At 40.3% G+C, this 16,383-nt stretch overlaps 1 protein-coding gene across 1 annotated transcript; it reads left to right on the plus strand.

The window, feature by feature from the left end:
• Positions 1 to 1,354: 1,354 nt before the first annotated feature.
• Positions 1,355 to 8,675, plus strand: LOC109468718 (F-box/LRR-repeat protein 17-like). The gene is made up of 9 exons (XM_019767034.1): positions 1,355 to 1,606; positions 1,974 to 2,748; positions 3,248 to 3,393; positions 3,791 to 3,902; positions 4,384 to 4,515; positions 5,002 to 5,109; positions 5,826 to 6,033; positions 6,541 to 6,739; positions 8,471 to 8,675. Exons 1-9 carry the CDS (start codon positions 1,443 to 1,445, stop codon positions 8,544 to 8,546), a joined length of 1,920 nt encoding a protein of 639 aa, XP_019622593.1. The 5' UTR covers positions 1,355 to 1,442; the 3' UTR covers positions 8,547 to 8,675.
• The last annotated feature ends 7,708 nt before the right edge of the window (positions 8,676 to 16,383 follow it).

Consider the following 16,383-nt stretch of genomic DNA (forward strand, 5'->3'; position numbering starts at 1 on the left):
ATCAACGTAATTCGTAATATTACATTAACCGCAAAGCGTAAAGTCGTAATCAGCTCTGAGACCTTAACGGAATTCGTAATCGGCGGCGAAAATTTTGCGTAATCACTAACACTACCCCCATACAGACCCTCATCAGCCTGTCTGTTGTCTCTGCCGGGCATCAAAAAACTTCACCAAGGTAGGTTTTAATTTCCGAGCTTAAATATGCCTATATTTCACATTCCATGCGTTTTTAGAAGAAGACATATTTCATAGCAACGTCTGTTTACGTTCTGTAGCTTCAAGGTTCCCTGAAATTGTGTTATATTCTAGTTTTAGATCAGTGAACTGACAAAATATGTTATTGATTTATGGAGGATAGGAAACTGTTCATGTCATAAGACATATTGTATGATGTTCTGTGGTTTATGCTTTCTTTGATGTGTGTACTTGCAATACTTATGTGTTAGGGATGATAGTGTACCCTCATTATTCATGTTAAACCACTAAATGAATGCTCCAGAGAAGTGGAGGTGTTTCTCAAAGCTACATTTTATGTAACATTAGGACGATGCAAAAAGTCAATTTTCTGGTCATTTTTCTACAAAGTAAGTTGAATAAACTCTGCTCCATTGCAATTAAGTGTTATTCAGGAAGTTTAGGTGCCAAAATATGATGCCTTATGGTTGTATTTAAAGCTGGAAACACAGCTGTCAGCCATGTTTGTTTACATTCTGGTAGTTTGGGGTGGCACCAAAAATTTAGTGCACCTCCTGTGGTTTTAGCGCCAACCATAAATGTCAGAAAAAGTTGAAAAGTTGAAGTAAATGACAATTTTTGGTACAAAAATGTTACATAATGCTCCTTTAAATTGTGAATTGCATACAGTAACTTGGCAGGTCATTTCATGTCTAGTCTAGACTGGAAGTTTGACTGCCAAATAACATTGTTTGTTAGCAAACAGGATGGGATGGTCAATGGTTTGGTGTAGACAAATAGAATAAGTTGCTAATACATTATAGTGAAAGTGTGAAAAATACATTAAAGAAATATTTGAAGCCTTATGTCTCCATATAAATATATTGAAGGAAAGTGAAATATGTTGTTTTGTTTTTCTTTTAATGTCCATGATCAAGATAATGATCATTCTGGCATACTCTCATTAACACCTGAGCGAAGTTAAAGGAAAGTCGTGTAAAGTGCCTTTCCCAAGGGCACAAGGTTGGTAACATGACAGGATTCGAACCCAGGATCTCTTGGTTCTGAGCTGAATGCTCTGCCATTACGCCACCCGACCCCACCTATGTTGTAACAATGTGTTGCAAGTTGACGTCTACTTTAAATGAAATCAATTTTTTTTTAAATTCACAGAAATCATCCAGACTCCGAAGACAAACAGTCACGGCCTTAGATAGACAATCAGTAGTACAACAGGACGCACCAGTCCAAGTTTAGGGGCATTCATGGGGCTCTTCCAGTCCAAGACCAAAGACAAGACCACAAACCAACAGAGGAACAGACGCCAGAAGGCGACACCCAGAGACGAGAACACAGCTCCATCCCGCAAGCTTGTGTTAGAAACCAGTTTCCTGAACAAGTGTCCCGGAATGGACGACAAGGGGAGGAGGTATGTAACAGTGGGGGGTTTAATTATAGGCGCTACCAACTGATCCGGCCGATGGGTCTAGACCTTTTAGCGGAGTGGTTAGAGCGTCTGAAGCTGGTGCTCAGGAGGTCGTGGGTTCAAACCCCGTCCTTGGGAGTTCTAGCAAAGAGTGCCGCTCCAGGGATGTCGAATTCGGAAGATTTGAGGAAGAATTTTGAAAAGAAAAGGGGGAGTAGTGTTACAGTGGGGGGGTTTATAGGCGCTACCAACTGACCTGGCTGAAAGGTCTAGACCTTTTAGCGAAATGGTTAGAGCGTCAGAGCGTGGGTTCGAATCCCAGGACCAGGGGTTTTTATCTGTTTCTACTCACTCCTCCTGTTTCTTACAGGTACACCGCAGACTTACAGGACGATGCAGACGTAGAAGACAACGTGGAAGAACTTACTTACTACCGAGATCCTGGAAACCAAGACTTAAGAAACAACGAACCAAGTAACACGTTCAGCTCCGTCAATCATAATGCGAATTCACCGTTGGTAACAAACCATCTCACAGAAAGACCTGGGACTTCTTACAGTAACGGGCCGTATGTGGGCCCAGGAAGGCCGCCGTTTGAAGTGCGTAAGGAAAAACGTCGTACGGACCGGCCATCACCAGATGTCATCCCTCCGAGTCCAAAGTACTTCAAGAGAGATGCTCCTTTCCCACAGTCACAACAACCACCTAACTACAGTTACTACAGACCTGTGTGTATGTCATACTCTGAAACAGAAGAATCAGACACTGACGGCTTTTCTGAGGTCAACGCTCTTGACTTGACCGCGACGGCGCTAAAACACGAGTCAGGACGATACCAGCTATGCTACAGCGTTCCCAGTACCTCAAAGTCTACAGAGGCTACCGCCATGTCTTCTGCGGAGTCCGTAGGCTCGAGCTGTGATCCGTGGAGTGTACATTCTTCACAGTCCTCTCTTTTCTCATCATCCTCGACTAAGAGGCAGCTAAGCATCAATGATCTGCCCCAGACAGTCTTACTGAAGATTGTATCGTACCTGAGTATGGAGGAACGGAGTAGACATGTGTGTCGGGTGTGTAAGCTGTGGAATCAGATGTGTCTCGACTCCGAACTTTGGAGGAAGATCGACTTACGGGGAAAGGGCAAGGTATGTTGTCAGAGAATTGTCTAGGATTTTCCAGATATATGCTTAAGTTATAATTGGTAGAAATTACTAAATAGTTTGAACCTATGCCTAATAAGGCTTTGTATTACAAAGGAAAGAGGAATTCATTTTGCCACCTTCAACCTTTAGTATATGTAAAAGATATATGTGCTAGAGAAGAAACACTTGTTTTTAAATAATAGAGATTAAAGTTGTTAAGAGCACTAAGATATAAGGCATGGGGTGGGAGATCCAAAATTACTAGGTTACTAGTAAAGGTAACGTAGAAAAATGGCATTTTCAAGAATCTTTAAAGTTTTAAAGAGAGAAGACTGTCTGCTCTCCTAATTCTATGCCAAAAAACAGTTACTCATGCAACTGGATATGATTGTGGAAACGGTCATATCCAGTTGCTTGAGTAACTGTTTCTTGGTGTATCTTATTATTACCTGGATGTCTAACCTACACCAACGTAGAGCTCTATCTTCCCTCCCCCCCTTAGGTGACAGATGAAGTGCTGGGCCGTCTGACCTCCTACAGCACAAATGTGACGTCTGTAGACATCTCTGACTGTAATAACATCATGGACCAGGGGGTCATCACTATGGCAACACAATGTTTCAGTCTCACTGAGTTCAAATGTACCAGGTAGGACTTGGCATGTAGTAACTAACAAGCACAGAAATTTTGTGTTCACCTCTGTTCCATTTAGGATAGCAATTTATTATGTTTACGGTACTGATTGTAAACATATTGTTTTTGCTCTGTTTCCTCTTCTCCAAACCAATAAGGTCAATGACCTGAACCAGACATCTATCACCATGGTAACTGGTGTTGGGTTACATCATGTTGCAATTTTATAGCAGGAGGGATTTGGACTCCTGTCTCACCATATACATTCATATGACATGTATATGAATGTGTTTGTCAATGAGTAAGAATAAACAGAGCAGACCATATGCGGAGGTAAGCATTATACTTATAGAAATCCATGTGTACATATATTTTGTGATTTTGTGTTTTTAAGTAGTGTTTGTTTTTCTAGATGCAATCACCTGACAGACGCTGCCTTCATCGCGTTAGCAGAAGGCTGCCCTGGCCTGCTGAAACTCACTCTGGACGGCGTACGACAAATCACTGATGTAGCGTTTAAACAAGTAAGTTTTATTCCATGGCTACTTATTTTAGCCTCTCCCAGGCTTCGGAAAGCGGCTGGAAAGAGTAGAAATTTGCCAGATAGACAGATGATAAGCCAGAGAGTTGGTCCACTCGAGCAGTCCACACAAGGACATTATATATTGTCCTTGGTCCAGTGAAAAGTATTTGCTGCATCCTCAAAATACTCCTTTAACCATTGGAGCTTCCACTTGGCATGTTATCTGTATGTGTATTTGGCCAATTTCTACTCTTTCCAGCCACTTCCTGAAGCCTGGTAGAGGCTGATTTTGTAGTCTTATTAAAATATTATCCTGTACTGAGATATAAAAAATAAAAAAAAGAAATGAAAAAAGAAAAAAAAGAAACGCATTTGTTTTGGAGACTGTCATTTAACAAAGAGTATGGTGTTTGTGTAACTGGAAAAGTTGTGTTTAGCAGTTTGGGCAAAGGGCTGAAGTCTGCCGTCTCTCTCTGTCCCAGATCGCAGCACGCTGTAAAGACCTCTGGTATCTCAACGTGAGCCAGGTCAACAACCTGACCGACGTGGGGGTCAGACACGTGGTGACCGGCTGCCACAAACTTACCTACCTCAAGTTCCAGGAGAACAACAGAGTAAGTCATTTCTTACCTCAATGTAGCCTCCATGGCATGCCAAAACTGGGGGTCTTCAGGGTCTTTGGGAGCTTTTATGTGCTATTTTCTGATTGCATATACTATATAGACAACATAGCTGGCCTGGTTGAATTACCCCTGTTTTTTAGAACTGGGCTAATCAGAAAACTGCTGAAGACCACCAAACCCCCAGTTCTATAGGCCTGCTACGGAGGCTAACGTCGATGAACGTTAAACATTAGGTAATAAGTTGGGTTACATTTTGTTGCAATTTTATAGCAGGAAGGATTTAGACTCCTGTCACCATATGTATGAATGTGCGTGAGTAAGAATTAACAGCAGACCATATGTGAACGTAAACATTATGCATTTGCTTTGCAAATGTTACCTTTCTACTAGCTGTTGTGTTTTTGGTTGTTATGTGAATGTCTTAAAAATCAGAATCTCAATGTTTAACTGCATCTTTCTACATGTATTATTATGTAGATAGCTGATTCGTCGGTGGAAGCCATAGCTGAACACTGTCCCCAGATGGAGGTGCTAGGTCTGATGGGATGCAGTATATCCTCAGAGGCAGTTCTACATCTTACCAAGGTGTCTGCCATTAACCATTTATTACAGTCAAACCTGTCCAAGCCAGCCACCCAGTGGGCCAAAGAAAAGTGGTCACCTTGGACAGGTGGTCTCCTTGAAGTGGATCACCTCTCAACATGACTGAGACATAAATAGTTTCCAAGTCGAGATATTCTAATGTCAAATGCTGTAAATGCATGTGGGCAGGGTGGCACATGGAACAATTTACCTCAAAAAAACATCATCCAGCAGTCAAGGAAAACTGGCTGGTTTCTCCATCATTTCTCATTAGTTATCATCAATAATCAACATGATTGAAAATGATGTGGTCACTATGGGCAGGTATTTGGCCTTGAGTGGACCCAACTCATCAGGGCGGTTGCAGTCGTGTTGGCCAAGTGGTCACCTGTTGGACAGGTTGCTTGTGTCAATCGAGAAAATTTTTGGGACCGAGAAAAAGCAGAGAGGATGTCTTCTATATAATCAAATCAACATGGTGTAGATTTTCTGGTCCATATGTCCTCCTATCTATTATTTATTTATTTATTTACAATGTATTTATTTATTCACATATTGAGTATTTAAGAGAAGAAGCACAGTTGCTTGATGCCTTCTACTCAAAAACATAAAATGATCATGAGAGTCAAACACAATGACAAAATACATACTAGTACATACACAAATGTAATTACAAAATTAACTATGTTTTGTTTTTGTTCCGTAACTTTGCACCCCAGTGCACCAACCTGAAGGTGTTGAATCTGTGTCGACTGCGTGAGCTGACGGACTTTGCGGTGATCGAGATCGTGCGGCACTGTCGCAAACTGGAGTCCGTCAACCTGTGTCTGAACTCAGGCATCACCGACATGAGCATCGAGGTCATCGCACGAGAGGCCAAATGTCTGAAGGACCTACACATGGTGGCCTGTGCCATCACTGATGAAGGTAATCATTTTTTCTACTTTCAACTGTGGGGTCGTGGGGGGTAATGGCAGAGTGCTCGACTCGTAACCAAGGGTTCGAGTCCTGACATGCCACCGATCTTGTGCCCTTGGGAAGGCACTTTACACGACTTTCAACTAAGAGGTTCCCGTGTTTGAGTCCTGACATGCCACTGATCTTGTGCCCTTTAGAAAGGCACTTAACATGACTTTCCTCACTTAAGTGAAACTTCAGTATTGCCCTGTCATGTAATATTTGTGTCTGTGTGTGGGACACAACACCAGCAATAGCTGCCTGTATCCCACGTGTATTGTATTGTTACAATTTCAATGAATCAAATCAAACATGTAATGACTAGAGATGGTGATAGCACACTAAAGTTTTCACCTGAAGTTATGCTGACTACAAATGTGCGGAAACACACACAGATACACAGACACACAGACACGCCAAAAACAATACCTCCGTTTTTCATGGAGGTAATAAAACATTTTATTATTGTGTTGACAGCGTTGACCAGTATCGGCAAGTATAGCCACAGCCTGGAGACGGTGGACGTCGGCCACTGTCCGAGCATCACGGACGCAGGGTCGGCCTTCATCTCGCAAAACTGCCGCACTCTCCGCTACCTGGGCCTCATGCGCTGCGACGCCGTGCGCGAAGAAACCGTGGACGAACTCGTGGAGAAATACCCGCAGATCCACTTCAGGTTTCGGATCCCTGACTACCTTTGTTTTTTTTGTAACTTGGTTGGATTATGTTATATGGAGAAAGAAGACCTGGAGTATATGTTTGCTACAGAAACGTTACACGATCCTAACCGGTATTTTCTTCTAACCAAAGAGGCATTTCAGCCTTTTTAAATCGCTTTTGCCGGCCGCCCAACATCCAGCCGGCCCCCGAAAACTATGTACGGAGCCCCCCGGAGCTTGGGTTACATAGGCTATCGGATCCCTGGCTACCTTTGTTTTTTTTGTAACATGGTAACCATTTGTTATATGAAGAAAGAAGTCCTGGAGTATATGTTTGCTACAGAACAGTTACACGATCCTAATCGGTATTTTCTTCTAACCAAAGATTCATTTCAGGTTTCGGATCCCTAAAAACCTTATTCTTTATGTTAACCTTGTAACCATACATGTATGTTATATGGACCAGCCTTTAGTATATCTTTGCTACAGAAGAAATAAATGATCCGCATTTTTCATAAAAGATAAATACCCACAGATTCACTTCAGGTTTTGGATCCCTGACTAGCTTTGTCTTTATGTTAACCTTGTAACGAATCGGATATGTTACATGGAGAAAGAAACACTTCAGTATATCTTTGCTACAGAACAGTTAAATGATCCTAACCAGTATTTTTCTTATTAGAAGTGAAATACCCACTGATCCACTTGAGGTGTCCATTCCATTCCCTTACATTCTTTACGTTTACCTTGTAACGATATGTTATATGGACAAAGAAACCCTTCAGTATATCTTTGATACAGAAGAAAGAAAATAATCCACAGATCCACTTCAGGTTTAAGATAGCTGACCACCTTTTTGTCTTTATGTTAACCTTGTAACCATATGTTATATGTATATGGACTATGAAACCCTTCAATATATCTTTGCTATATAATAGAAGAATTAAACAATGCTTTTTTTCCTAGAAGAGCAAAAAAAAAGTAACTTAGATTAGTTTATAGTTATGCCATGTGTAGTATAGTAGCATGTTTGTTTGTTAATGAATGTTGGACATACAGTTATAAAACATTACCTTACCTTAGACGTTATAATAATTGTGTTGCAATACAAAATGAATAGAGCAATTGCAAATTCTCTTTAAGAGTCAGACATTTCAGATCGCATTCACTCTCTTTCGTCAGTGACTAAGGATGTCACCAGTCAGAATTTATCAGTCACTGATGAAAGAAAGACAGTGGATGCTATCGAAAATGTCTGACTCTTCGGAGCATTTTGTCAAGTTGCTTTATTTATTTTGCATTAGGCCATGTTGATTTGATTATATGGATGACATCCGCGCGCGCATGAATTTTCGGCTGTTTCCAAAAAAAAAGAAGTTTTCAACCATACTGTAAATCGTACAAAACAGTTGCAAAATGAGCAAAAATATACCATAAGTTACAAAAAAAATTAATAAAAACTATACCAATGTCGTAGAATGCCAAAATCAAACGAAAAAAGACGAAATTGTAAAGAAATGAACTTGAAGACTAGATTATTCGCCAAACCATATTCTGTGCCATTTGCTCAACCCTCATGACCACGTAGATTCTATAATGAAAAGAACTTTTTTTTTTGCAAAACTTTTTTTCTATTCGCACGCGCACATCAGTTTTAGGGCTCCCGGAGGATGTCATCCATATAATCAAATCAACATGGCCTTATGTGACGTGTGAGTGAGTGACGTGTTGTTTTCTTGTTGTTTCAGTACGATGATGTTAGACTGTAAGAGAATCTTGGCACAAGCCCAGCAAAACGGATGGAAACCAGCACATGCAAGATAGCCGTCAGTCTCATACCCAAAAGGAGGGGTTGTGTTTTCCTTTGAAACTTGACAACATTAGGCCACACCAATTTAATTTGTTGGTTCTCGGCTTTTTTCAGAAAAAATATGAAGCGACAGGGGAAAAAAATGAAAACAAAAACAGGTCTAGGACTCTAGGCATTCTATTATAGCCTCAAATGCTAGATGGGAACCATGAAGTCCACACAAAAGGCTGGGTTAATATTCAAACAATGAATTTCAAACTTTTAATCAGACCACTGCATTGATAAATGGAAAAAAACACTGCATTGATAGATAGAAAAACTGTAACAACTAGGAAGAAAATGACTTTCCACAATTGTTGGGAGCAAAATATGAGCATTTTTTTGGTTGATTCAGAACAAGATTTTTTTTTTTTTTTTGCAAATCAGAAAAAAATGAAGAGGTGAACCTGAGAACCAACAAATTAAATTGGTGTGGCCTTGGGAGGGCACAATCTTCCACCAAGGCAGCATTTAAAAAAGCACAATAGCCTGACTAAATCAGGCTTCTAGAGCAATAGTCTGTATTAGTCAGAGAGGGGCTCTATGGCCTCTTGAAGCACGTCGGCAGAACGCACTGCACCTGCGCGAAACCCGTAATGTATTGTACATAGCACTTCGACAGAACGTCTCATATAAGGTCGTACTCGCGCATATAAGGTTAACATCCCGTCTGTAGTTTCCAAATGTTATGTAGGGAAAAAATCCTTTGCAACAGGCAAAATTTTGATGCAACGTTGACCAAAAATCCACCGAAAATCGTGAAAATACAGGGTTCTGCGCAGGCGTAGTACGTTCTGCCGACGTGCTGCCTCTTGACATGTACAGTTTGTGTTATTCTGAGACACAGGGCTCGAAATACGTTTTTCTACATACCTGCACTGGTGCAGGTAACATTGAAAATTACCCGATCCAACCAGACAAATTTTACCTGCACCACTCAGACTTTTGAGAATTCAATTAGTAAAATTCTTTTGTACTCTACTCATATATAACAGTCATTGCAGCAAATGAAAAGCCACATACACCTATATGTACATGTGTATATAAACCCAGTACATGGACCAGTGCAGGTCAGAAAAACATGTACCTGCACAGCCCCAATTTTACCTGCACTAAGGTGCATATGCACCCAGTATTTTGAGCCCTAACACATGATTACCACAAGCCAAATAATATGTCTGAACAAATATGGATTGAATCACATCTTTATGATAAAGATTCTTCTATGTGTGCCATATGTTGTAATGATGTAAAGATCTGGTCTATATTGTAATGTGTCTTATATATAGTTTTCATAATGCACTGGATATAAGAACATAAATGTATTTGATGAATGTGTATCTTTTCGTACTTAAGTGTCACAGGTGTAATACAGAGACCTAGTTTGCAGTTATTATCAATTTTTTGAATTTGTTAAAATGACACATATCTGGACAACAGTATGATGTAAAGACGGAAAAGAACATTATGACCTTTTTAATTTAAAATGACAAACCATTAGAAAAGCACCATTGAAAGACATTGTGCAATCATGTAACTTGATATTTTCATATTGTTTGTCAGCAGTCTTGTTATCGAAAAGGCAGTTTTAGACCATTGTTGATTGTTGGTAACTTCTGTTGTTGGTAACCTGCTTGGATACCTCACAACACAATGCCTCCCGACAAACTTGAATGAGCCATAAGCTGAGCCATCTACTTAGTGCTGTGTACCGGTTCGCTGGACCGGTTCCGGAATTGTTTAAGTTCAAGTAAAAAAAAAACTGTAAGTCAAGAACCTATTCCGGGCTTACTAAAAGAAAAACATGTCATATACCCCATTTCTTTCCAAAGCACCTTAAACTTTCCATAGATTGCTACAAAATGAAGAAAGAAAAACATTGCCTTCGTGCATCGTCAAGTGTTAGCCTCCATGTTATGTGACCACAGTTTTGACTGTACAACATTGCAAGGTTGCCAACATGCAATATTGTATATGCCATGGGTTTAGGTCCGAACTTACGAGCCCGGAACTGAACCTAAACCTCTGGACTTGAATCCGGACCTGAACCTAAATGTGGGTTTAGGTACACAGCACTACGTCTACTTGTGAAAGCAAGTTAAAGGTAGCTCTGGTAGTGATGGACTGGCAGAGATTATGTGTATGGGTAATAATGTAGAAATGCCTGGGAGCCATGTAAACATTAAAGGCTTGACAGAATTATGCACAGTGAAAGAAAATGTGTACTAGAATATTTCTGTTGAAAAATTGCAGATATTTATACCCATCCCTACTTTTTGGTATATTCCTGTAGGTAATCATGTTTTCAATTTTGATACATATGTTTTTTTTTGTAATATAAAGGTTATTTTGTCAGATTTGGGGTCATAGACAAGGCCAAAGTTTCTAATTTTGAACCATCATCATATTTTAAGCTTATCAGACCACCATACTTAGGGGATGGTATGAAAGACATTGGTGTACAATATGCATACTGTACATAAAGAGCACTGGCACATACATTGTATAGTCAGGAATGTACCTGTAGTCTGGCCCAGTAAGGAAAGGTTTTCTACAGTATATAGGAACTAGAAACAGTGCAGGGAGGAAAGACAATGTGTTGGTTGTGCGTTGACAGTCTTTTCACATAGTATGGGTCTACCAGTGCTCTGTGACATGTGTAGAGGTCTTTCTGGTGAAAAACTTGGGCAAAAGAGAAAAAAAAAATATGTATAGTGACAGTCATGTATAATGTTACAACGATTGTCAATGTGTATCTTTTGTAATGTACTTAGATTCTGGAAGTGCATCTGGTGTTGGTGAATTGAACGAATTGTGTTGCACATGTGATCCATTGTAAATTTGCATGGTTTGAACACAAAGAAAACACACAAGATAAATCCAAGAATCTTTATTGGTTCGTGCCTTATTGTTGTGCATTTTTTAATTCCATAGTAGTCACTTGATATCTCATTTTTCTATTACTTTTCATACAGGTGACATGACTTGAAAACTTCAACAAAAGGATAGGAAAAGAATGACCTCCCTCCCCGCCCGAAAGTACGTAGTTGGTACAGTCCAATGCAGGGCAGCCGTACACAGAGGACACCTTGTGGCTTAAAAGGAGATTACACCAGGTTCCAGTGAATATCCACCCTACACGGGTATCTCGTCCCCTTCTTTCTTGTTAGTTATCCCCCATGTGATTTAGTATTTAACTGTTCATAGACCAGAATTTGATGACCAAAAACTCTAATGCTTGTTTCACAGAATGTGCAGCCTTCTGCAATCACTGATAGTTTCCGTCAGTGACAGGGAATTTTTTCCCGCCAAAGCGAATCTGTCACAGAATTAGCGTTCTGCCTGCATTTTTTTCCCGCCAAAGCGAATCTGTCACAGAATTAGCGCTCTGTATTTTTTTTCCCGCCAAAGCGTTCTGCTTAGTTCTGCCTGTATTTAAGCGTATCATCTACGACAATCATTGAGTTCAAAGTTCAAGGATCGTCGATAAAGTTGCTCAGCTTGTCTATCGCCTCCGTCATTAAATGACGCCCTGATTATCTCTGTAGATAGGTGTGTACGTACTGTCGACCTTTCAGGTCAGGGCACTAACGTTAGCGCACGTCGGACGAGTTAGTTGCACTGCAGGGTCCGACCTTCTAACGTGTAGGCAACACTACTGGGGACAAGCCTGGCGTATTGTCTTGGAAATAGGGACATGCCACACAACATACATCCCTCTGCCACGACTCAATACTACATCCTACAATTGTGAAGAAAGACGTGGACTTAAGGACGTGAATATACGGTCTATTGAAGGATTTTGGATTTTAGTTTGGGACTTGTAGGCCGCTCTACAGACTACTTATTAGACCACTCCCAGAAGAAAGGTTCTTACCCCTCGTAAATGGGGCTACACAAGGTCGACATGTCATCTGTTTTGACTTTGATATCTCTCTATTTTTACGTCTGACAAGATAGAAGATTTGGTCTGACCAACACTGGATTGCTACAGGTAAGCTATTTTGAGTGTTTTCTTTCTGAAGGTTGTGTCTTAATGTGAGGTATGGGCTACATTATACTGTTACTTATTGACAAGTACTCTAGTAATACTCTCGTTCGTAATGACTTAAAAAGATAGAAGATTTGATCTGAACAACATTGTATTGTTACAGGTAAGCTATTTTGATTGTTTTCTTTCTGATGATTGTGTATTGATGTGGGGGTATGAGGTACATTATACTGTCACTTTATATTGACAAGAAGTCTAGTAATAACTCTTGTTATGTAATGGCTGATATTAAATCACACCACATGTACATGAGTAAAATTATTAATGTATTTATTAGTGGGTTTGTATTTACTACTAGCTACGATGTTTATGTATTTAGTATCAGGTGTATTTTAGGTGTGAACAACATGCCCAATTTTTGCAGGGTGGTTTATATAAGTAGCCATACAATGTAGTATATGATATCTGAAATGTTTCAGGAGGAACGTTATTACACTAAAACCGGGTATAAATGTTCATAATGCCGGGAGGTGTAATGTCGCTGGCAGTGATTTAAAATAATTATGTCGATGTGATTGTTATCTACGAGTTCCGGTCTGGCCATGATATACTGCTGAAGTTTAGCTTTCCAATTGATTCAATCAAGGACATTAGTAGTATAATGCCCTTGATTCAATCGTGTACCAATTGATCCCAAGTTCGTGGTTCATCATGGCATTTTTCGTTTGGTTTTCCCCGTCATGATAATGATCATTTTGGCATACCCATTTTCACCTGAGCGAAGTCGTGTAAAGTGCCTTGCCCAAGGGCACAAGGTTGGTGTCGTGGCAAGATTCGAACCCAGGACCTCTTGGTTCTGAGCCGAATGCTCTGCCGTTGCGCCACACAACCCCACACAATCGGATTTACCTGTATTCAATCAGATTTTATTGGCATATTGATAGGCTCTTGTGACAGGCGACCAGGTGATTAGAAAATTAGACCATGAGACAGTGAACACGGTAGGGTTACACCCAAGGTGACGACAGACTGCCTCAGGGCCTGGAGTTTAGGCCGGGTTTTTTACCGTCACAAATTGGCCTCTGCACACTTTTCTGTCATGATCACTCTAGTTATGTACTATCACCCGTGTGCGATATGGTAATTTGGCTTATTTTTTAGTTTTGTGGCGTTTATTTCATGTGTTGATCTCAGTGCAATGCTGTTTCATGTCTTTGTATGAATAATGTTACGTTCGATCAAAAATCAGCGTTTGTATCAACTCCAAGCAGATACAGGGTACGGCTCAGTGTTTTACGAGTGTTTTGAGGCATTTTCTACGCATTACTACAGTCAACCAGGTCTTTATCTCTTCGCCTTCTAGCTAGTAGTGAGGCCAAGAGGTAGACACGCCTTAAAAACACTCCTAAACCGAACCCCATATCTGCTTTAAGATTATCACACGCGCTCCAAGGTCAGATTTGCCTTGGCCTTTTTCTTTGGTCGCCTATATTGAATTTCTGCATGAGAATGGATTTCCAAGCCTGTCAAACGAAAGAAAATCTATACGACTTCTATAGCTGGAATTTGCGAGGTATTTTGTCAATTGACAATTTTGACAATTGCTTCCCAGAAGTGTAACAAATAGATGTTTAAAGTTGTCCGAAACCAGGGGTGTCAGAGTATACAATTCAATTGTACTAGTAACATTGTAATGTATACTAATACAATTGCGCTGTATTCCGTAAAATTGCACTGTATACTAATACGATTGTACTATATTCCGTAAAATTACACTGTATACTAGTAAAATTGCACTGTATTCCGTAAAAATGCACTGTATTCCCTAAAATTGCACTGTATTCCGTAAAATTGCACTGAATTCCGTAAAACTGCACTGTATACTCTGGCACCACTGGGAATATCCCATGGACACTTCAACAGAACAAACAAAGCGAAATCCCATTTTGTGACATGTTGGTTGTAACTGTACTTGTACTTTGTACGTTTGTGGGGATCAAACGTTTGTGATCACTAATTTGTCACATGTGCAAGATTCCTCATTTTTCCATTCTGATTCAGGGGGTGTTGGCCATCCGACCAGTGGAAGGCCCAAGGTTTCTATACGCGTGAAGCAGTCAGGCTAGATTGTTGTATTGTCTGTTTCTTCGTTATATCTGATAAGGATAATGTGGGAGCAGAGATTCCTAGATCTTAGATACCAAAGAAATGTGACCGTACGGTCACCAAGTCAACCTAAACATGCATTACTGCACTGCAACTTTGACAACTGAATTGATGTATGGTCTATTTCTTAGTTATGCCTGGAAAGGATAAGTGTAGGAAGTAGGATTTGTGATCTCCTACCAGCAACACATCTGGTGTGAATTAGATCAATAAATAGAGCACAGGGACCTCGTGTCTCTGAATCAGTCTTGCCCAAGCCGTGGTCGAGTGTGGACATCAGTCTCTATAACACTGGTGTCAGCGGTGGGATTCATAAATCTTTAAATACAAAACTAATGTGACCGTAAGGTTATGAACTCAAATTAAAAACATATTGCATTACTACACGTACAACTGCTGTTGTCTGTCCACCCTGGGGCTATTGGACCGCTCCTTGTCACCTTTACCCGATCAGAACACACCCAGTTACTGTATGAATGAACTTTCCTGTCAACAGTGATTTATGGATCTCATTTACAAACACACGAGTACTAGTAGATTTTTGTGGTGTCTTACGTTAAGGTCACGCTGCTTTGACATTAGTATTGTTTCCCAATATTTTTTGTGATGTACGGCATATGTTTGCCCATTTTGCAGCTGCTTTGTACGATTTACAGAGTGGTCGATTTTTTTTTTTTTGAAACGGACGAAAATTTATGCGCGCGTGGATGTCATCCATATTATGAAATCAACATGGCCTTAGAGGAAGTGAGCTACGACCAAATACCATTCTTGAATAATAATGAAGAGATCCTAAAATTGAGCTTTGAAAACGGTTTGTTTCGTCACACAGTATTTACTTGAATGGTCTTTTTTCTCGTATCAAGAGCGCATATCTAGTTTTAGAACGCCCAACCATGGTTATGTCGTCTAGTATGAACGGAACGGTGGTTTTACACGTACATACGGCATTCTGATTGTTCTGCTTCGATCGAGAGATTAACTGGGGTCGAGTGAATCGAAGTAAACGCCCTCCTCCAACAATGGGGCAAACGGGCCAAACCTATGTACCTACTTAGGCCACAGCAAGTAATTTTTATGGATGACATCTGCGCGTGCATTAATTTTCGCCTGATTTTGGGAAAAAAAACAAGAAATTTTGTTGCCTTCTGACAGTGGTCACCATGCCAAAATAGGCCAAGATGTCTGTTGCCATGCCGGAAGGTGGATGGCAGATAACTATCAAGAGAGGAGACAAGACAAGGCTCTGATTTTATGTTTTGTTTCTTACTTTGATGCAGTGATATGTGATGTTGGCTGTGTACATGTGATGTTCCCATTGAATCAAAACCATTTGTACAATGATTGAGTCAAAATTTCAAAATGTAAGAACCTTGTTTTTTTTCGGCCCGCCTTGTTTTTTTTTCGCCCGCTCGCATTAGATTTGGAATCTGTGGAGAATGTCATCCATAAAATTTACTTGCTGTGGCCTTAGTAAAATACCCAAGTTTAACAGACGCCAGGGTGTTGTGATGTGAGTAAGATTATACTGGGTGGGTCTGGAAACTCCCGAGCTTACATATGCCACATCACTGCAAAGGGCAGATCAGACGTCACTCTATCTGACCTTAATCTTTTGCTTTGACGTCCTGAGTCCAGAGAACTATTTCATTGTG

The sequence above is a fragment of the Branchiostoma belcheri genome, unplaced genomic scaffold, assembly GCF_001625305.1.
Source record: "Branchiostoma belcheri isolate BF01 breed outbred unplaced genomic scaffold, Haploidv18h27 scaffold2, whole genome shotgun sequence".
Classification (NCBI taxonomy): Eukaryota; Metazoa; Chordata; class Leptocardii; order Amphioxiformes; family Branchiostomatidae; genus Branchiostoma; species Branchiostoma belcheri.

Excerpts from the sequence above, each read along its gene's own strand:
- LOC109468718 (XM_019767034.1), top strand. The coding sequence starts at position 1,443 with ATGGGGCTCTTCCAGTCCAAGACCAAAGACAAGACCACAAACCAACAG. Across the intron at positions 4,516-5,001 it reads AGTTCCAGGAGAACAACAGA|ATAGCTGATTCGTCGGTGGA; the intron begins GTAAGTCATTTC and ends ATTATTATGTAG. Across the intron at positions 5,110-5,825 it reads CAGTTCTACATCTTACCAAG|TGCACCAACCTGAAGGTGTT; the intron begins GTGTCTGCCATT and ends TTTGCACCCCAG.